The 7011-nt window shown below is 38.7% G+C and overlaps 1 protein-coding gene across 1 annotated transcript; it reads right to left on the reverse strand.

Moving 5' to 3' along the window:
- Window positions 1-632: 632 nt before the first annotated feature.
- Window positions 633-5665, reverse strand: LOC127441027 (tiggy-winkle hedgehog protein-like). The gene is made up of 3 exons (XM_051698146.1): window positions 5357-5665; window positions 3519-3780; window positions 633-1885 (listed from the first exon to the last, which is right to left on the reverse strand). The coding sequence occupies exons 1-3, from the start codon at window positions 5663-5665 to the stop codon at window positions 1215-1217; spliced, it is 1242 nt and encodes a 413-aa protein (XP_051554106.1). The 3' UTR covers window positions 633-1214.
- Window positions 5666-7011: the final 1346 nt, after the last annotated feature.

The following is a 7011-nucleotide window of genomic DNA, read 5'->3' on the forward strand; positions in this document are numbered from 1 at the left end:
TTTAATTATCATTAGGCTATATTTTAAATATACTTTATAGGCTACTGAAGGATGGTGGACTTAAATATTCAAATGGAAGTTTATAATACGACATCATAAACTTTTTAAACCAAAGGGTGAATTTTCGTCGTTTTGCTTGCATTTTTGCAATTGCACAAGGGCCAATGTTGCCTTTCGACAGCCGTCAATAAAATCTACACAGTATACGACAGAGCCATAATGACCCACCAGATGTCGCACTGTATACACCTTAAACGCCATCAGCTGAGCTGTTGGTGAATAAAAGTATCATAATGTGCAAAATGCATAGTCTGTTGTCAAATGAAATTTCTGTTGGCATGCAGTTTGCAATGCTTATCTGCAAACACATGACATTGGCTGATGTGGCTTTTGACTTTAATAGTAATTTATTAAAAGAGTCTGGATTTTGGAGTATGCTAATGCAATAGTTTTGCAAGGTTCAATAAGATAGCCTGGTCTACTTTTCCCAAAAAAGATGAGCCATAACTGGCCTTCAGACATGGCACTAAGCAGCCAACAATAGAAACTTTTGAACTGTTGCTGTTCTAAAACAGGGAAATACGTTGTGCTCTACAAACATTTATGCATTTTTGGCCGTACCATGAATTTATTTTGAGTACTTTTGTCAGGAAAGGTACACTTAAATCAAAAACGGTTAGTGTAGTAAATACACAACCGTTGAAACAGTGGTAAAAACAATGGCACTTAAACTCATAATGACATAATGACGTGAACAGTTCGTTGATACATTGCAGCTGTTTAAATAAATTTAACACACTTCCATACTTTGCACTATTTCAAATAACGAAATATGATTCTGGAAATACTTTAGATCTGTCAAAAATCTAATATACAAATCTGTGTATAAAAAATATAATTTTTGAGCGCCATCCTATGCGTATCCAATAAATCAGAACAGTCGGTTGCACATTGTAGCTACAGCACTGTAAATACAATGCTTCCTCCGGTGAAGTAGCAAGCCTACAATTTTTTAATCTCTTGTAGGTTTAACAAAATGCGCATAAAACGGTCACATCATGCTTAAATCAGTGTGTACGTTTCCAGAGACAAATGAGCCAATACAAATAAATTATTTAATGACCACATTAAGGCTTTTCTTACAGAAAATAAAGATACATTTGAGTCTGTTAAATTGATGCCCACATATAGCAATACTGACTGTAGCTGCAGTCTCAGCTCAAGTGTGAAGTTCCGAGTGGATGGAAAGAGTCTCTGTCCAGCAGCCAAGAGCCAATGTGAAACAGCATATTTGAGTACCAGTGGATGCCATCCTCCTGAAAAGTGAAGTTTGAATCACGAGCTGGAAAAATCCACATCATCAACTCATGACTTAACCTGACCGGTGCAAAAGCCCAATGTGCCCATGTGTGATTCTCAATAATCGCGTAGCACGAAGCCAGCACCTCATCCACTATTATGGTTCCTTGAGCGGTGACAGGCGCATAAGAGCCCTCGTAGTCTTCCGTGTAAATCCTCGTCACTGTAACGCTCTTGAGGGTCTTGTGTATGCCTTCGGACACTAAAACCGTGTCTCCAGGCTTCACATTGCTGGCAAATGTTGCTCTCATCGCTGAACTGTTTCCAGTGAAGACTAGGTGCGCTGCTGTGAGGGTGAGCTTTTTAAAAGGCTCCGATGTCTCTATGACGAGGAATTGCCTTCTCGTTGTCGGATCATGGTCCATGAACATAATGAAGTCGCTTAATAAGACATTTCCCTTCTCGTCCGCAGCTAAAACCCGGTCGCCCACTTTAAGATCTTTGATACGTTTCCTCCTCCCATTTGCAAGTGTTACTGTGCCAGATCCAAGAAAGCATCCCCCTGATTTGGCAGCGATTGAATTTTCTGAGATAAAAACAAAGAAGGACCATTTAAGCAAAACATTTCTACAGCAAAAAGCTGGATCAGTTATGAATGTATGTCTTTATTATAGAATGCAGGAAAAAAAAATTCAGTCCATAAACAAAGGATTTACATTATGGTGCTGAAATGTAAATGTTCCAAACTTCTATTTAAACTCTTTTGAAGCAAGTTTTAACAAAATGTGTCTGTTCATTCTGAGTCCTTAATTAACACAAAGTGATCAGACATTGTCATTTAAATTGCGTCTACAAACTTCGCTCTTGCCTGATCTCTTAAGTTGTGTAACTGTTTGCACAGGTGCAGAGACCCCAACGTGCTAATTCGCATATAGTGCAAATGCAGCTTGCCTTATTGAACTCTTCTTGTAAAGGATTGTCATAAATTTCAATAGGATACCAATATTTTCTATACCTTCTGCTTATTGGTTATGCTTTTTGTTGCTTGGTCTCTAAACCTTTGGTTTGTTTCCAGATCATAGCTTTCTTGTTTGTTTTCTTTTATTTTACAAAATATCACCTTATTTATTGAATACCGCCTTGTTACAAAAAAGTGCCGTGTTGATTGAAGCTTTGACATGCTTCTCTGATTATGCACATTAAAGGGAGAATTCACCCAAAAATGACAATTGTCTCAACATTTACTCACCCTCATGCCATCCCAGATGGGAATGAATTTTTTTCATCTTCTGCTGAACACAAACGAAGATTTTTAAAAGAAAATCTCAGGTATGTAGGTCCATACAATGCAAGTGAATGATGGCCAGATCTTTAAAGCTCCAAAAATCACATAACGGCAGCATAAAAGTAGTCCGCAAGACTCAGTTTAATATACAGTCCTGTGCAGAAGTTTTAGGCACTTGGGAAAAATGTTGCCTAGTGAGGATGTCTTTAAAACTAATGCCATAAATTGTTTCATTCTACGTCATACAAAGTCGAGTAAACATAAAAAATCTAAAGCAATATTTGCTGTGACCACCTTTGCCTTCAAAACAGCACCAATTCTCCTAGGTACACCTGGACACAGTTTTTCTTGGTTGTTGGCAGATAGGCCACAGTTCTTCTATCTACTTCTGTCTCTTCTTTTAATCCCAGACTGACTCAGTATTCAGTGGGAGGCTCTGTGGGGACCATGCCTTCTGTTGCAGGGCTCCCTGTTCTTCTATTCTATTTGCAAAAGAAATGTTTGGGAGTCTAAAATGTATATTTCCTATTGACACACTAAAGCTGAAAATATAAATAACCATCTTAAGACAAATGCTTTTGTGAAGCATCTTATGTGCCCAAGACTTTTGCACAGTACTCTATGTCTTCTACTATTGATCTGTTTCTCACCCACACCTATCATATCGCTTCTGCAGATATAAATTAAACCACTGGAATCGTGTGGATTACTTTATGCTGCCTTTGTGCTTTTTGGAGCCTCAAAGGTCTGGTCACCATTCATTTGCATTGCATGGACCTATATAGCTGAGATAGTCTACTAAAAATTGTTGTTTGTGTTCAGCAGAATTAAGTAATACACATCTGGGCTGGTATGCCTTAAATAGAAGAATGACTGAATTTTTGTTGAAAAGTGTGTGAGGTAGGGACAATCACGGTGATGGCATTGCTCTCACCTGCTTTGACAGAGCAATGTATGTGGGCTTTAGATTCGTAATAGACCCAGTCAAATCCTGCTTCGACTGCAAGCCTTGATAGCATCCCATACTTGCTTTTATCCCTGTCCGAGGTAGTAATGTCCACCGCTCGTCCCTCGTAGTGTAAAGATTCTTCGAAATGGTGACCGTCCTCATCCCATCCTTCAGTGACGCGCAGTTTGACGCCCGGCCACTGGTTCATGACGGATATCGCCAAAGAATTTAACTTGTCCTTACAGCGCTAAATGGGTGATAGAGACAAGTAGTCAAGAACCACAGTGCTTATCTCCATTTTAAACGTGTCAGAAGATTTACTGAATGCTCAAATGTAAAAAAACAAAACAAAAAACGTACGCGCGCACATAGCGTACACATGTTTATCTGCAACCTGTCGGTCCTCCTCTCGCAACACAAGTTATCTTTGCAACTTTCCCATCAAAAGTTATAGTTCTGCGTGCATTCGACAGTTTTGGAGTGACGTGAATCTCAGATCAAACAAATTCGATTGCACGATGCCGAATGCGTCGCCTAAAAGACGAATGATAAAGTCTAAAGCCAAATAATGCCATTTTCCGCATTCAGATCGACTTGAAATATAGTCTGTCTACTTAGCAGATAATGGTTATTTGCGTTCACATTAAAACTGAACCGTTAGGTACATCATAGGCCTATACATCAAGCACATTGTCAGCCTGAGCTTTGACTGTAAAAGATGTGTGCGATGTGAATATCGTCTGTTGCCATTGGTCAAAAGCGCAGACTCCAGACCGATCTACTGAGAGTAAATGGAGCTGAATATCTAAGTTTTTTCTCAGCTGGTGCTTCAGCAATCAACTACAAAGACGTTGCAACCAATGATTGGCGTAGCTGCCGGTGGGTTGCTTGCTTTAATTAAATGGATCTTCTAGCACTTTGGATATCATATGTGCTATATTTATTGGCACGAGGGTAAGTTGCTTTTATGCTTAGGTTTGTGCGGGGAATGTGTGCCTCGTCATCCATCTACGGTTCTGGAAAAAAAAAACTTGCTGCAAATCACCCAAAGCACTTTAATTAGAGAAAACAGTCGAGCTGCTGATTGCAACTCAACAAAAACGCGCTCACCGCGTAATGAGACGCGCAACATCAGTGGCAAAGATCACTTCTGACCCACATTATCTAGCAGTCCACAGTATAAGCAGGTCATGCAAACGAGATGCATTTAAATACAGAAGCGAAGAAGTGATCCCGCAGAAGAAATTTTAATTTACAAGCAAACCAGATTAAAAATATTTAGCAAACGTCTGGTGCTTATACGGCGTGGAGGCGGTTGTGTTTCATGCATTTAATTATGTTATTAACTATCAGATGTGTGTTTGAAAAATGTACTATATATATATATATATATAATAGCCTACCCAGCACTTGCTTTTGAACCACTACAGGTTAAACCACTATAGGTTCAAATAATTTCGCGCAGATGACAAAAATAGGCTGTAAACTCTTGTAATTTTTATAACGAATGGTCATTTTACTTTCAAAACAAAAAGCTATTATGGATAGCAACAGTCTTAAGAAATAATCTAGCTGGTGAAATGTACAAGCATATCATTATTATACCATTCCGCCACGTCCCATGTTCCCAAAAACGTAGTAGTCTATGGCAGTACAATATCCGTCTAAATATTGAGCACATAATAGCCTAGCTCTATAGTAAAACTGTGATATATTGCAATACCGGTTTAAGAATGGTAAAACTTAGTTCTACCGCGCGCTGTCAATGTCTCCAAGTGGCTGGAAGTCTACTGCTGCGCAGTTACGCACACATGGGTCCATACCTGTGTCATCAGTCTGTCAGCATTTGTGTTTTCCTCGTCTTTAAAGATGATATCGGGATTATAATTGGGAATCAGCTCTTTAAATCGCTCAGAATTCCTTGTGATTTTGCCTTCGTATTTGCCGCTGGCCCCTAGGGTTTTCTCAGCCACGTTGGGAATGAATTGCTTGTAAGCCAACGGGGTTAATTTCTTTGGGTGTCTTCGTTTTCCATAACCTCTACCAGGACCACAGGCTAATCCACAAGGCGTTAAAAACAGGCAGATAAAACACAGAAAAGCGGTTAGCTTCAGATGCAGTCTTACGTCCATGACGTAAAACGATCTCTTGTGATCTTGAAAGTTTTGTCACACTTATGGTTCTGACGGTCCACAGTGTCTTCGGATGGATGCTACCCAACGACCACTACCGAAGCAGGTGCAATAACGACCGCTCTCGATAGCCACTGACTAAGCACATAGGAGGTTGGCTGTCACAGCTAAGTGGGAGACGAAAGAGCGACTTAGTTTGACGGGAGGTAGGGTCAGACGCTTATGAGTTGAGGCAGTCTACCCATATGAATTACAGAGGAAATCTATAGCAGGGGGAGGGAGTCTATTGACTCGACGGAGTGCCGTCCAACTAGGATGCCATCCAAGCAAAGACTGTCTCCATACCTCCCTCAGTTTGTAAAGAAATGACAAACGTAGTCGCACGTTGATATGTGTTGTTCTATTTCATAAAATCTATTAAAATAATGTATTTTATTTTAAATAGCTTCAAAATAGCAAATGGCTAATTAACATTTTATAGACTTCCAAATGAGCAGAAATAAGAAATTGTAAGGTAATAAAGGTCATTTTTAGGTGGATTTTGCTTGGGATAGTATCATATCTCGCAGATTGAAATATAATGGCATAACTTTTTGCTATAAAATTGCCCCTTAAATACATATTTTCTCTGTTAATTGGTTTTAGTGATAAACTCATACAAAAACAATGTCTGTCAGAAATCAGGGTCTGATGGGATCCTGCTTAACAGATGATGCATTAATTGAGAATGTGTCAAAGTGCACATTAATTCATGATTAACTCGTTTTGTAATTAAAGGCTCACATGTTCAAACACCTGAACAAATATGAAATGGCTTTCTTGTATCTCTTTGGCCTCTGTTGAAGCAAAGATAAACTATTTAGGTGGCCCAGTCAGAAATTAGACCATGAATTGCTGTCTCTAACCATGCTTTTCTGCATGTTAGTGTGACCTTATGAAGTTACACAGCTAATCATAATTCACTCAGAAGCACCACATTCAAAAGTTGTGATGTGCACTCTAACTTTGAGGCATTTCTCTTTTTTTTTTTATTATTATTTATTATTATTATTATTATTATTATTATTATTATTGTTTTGGTAGGACATAATCAGGGCAACCAAAGTTATTCTTGACCTACAGTTTGGATCCTGTGAGGTGACTTTCTTGTCTTTTATGTCTTTATGAACCAAAACAGGTAATTCTTCATATTGCTAATAGAAATCCTTGTCATAAGGTCAGAGTTGTTATTATCAAGATTGTAACGCTTTTTTGTTGCAAAAATTCAGTTTGTTGGTTTGATGTTTATGTCCTTTTATCTGATCTTTTTTTTTTATCATCATCTCTCATGGAGGGGTTTTGTTTTG

This window comes from Myxocyprinus asiaticus, chromosome 5 (genome assembly GCF_019703515.2).
Source record: "Myxocyprinus asiaticus isolate MX2 ecotype Aquarium Trade chromosome 5, UBuf_Myxa_2, whole genome shotgun sequence".
Taxonomy (NCBI): Eukaryota; Metazoa; Chordata; class Actinopteri; order Cypriniformes; family Catostomidae; genus Myxocyprinus; species Myxocyprinus asiaticus.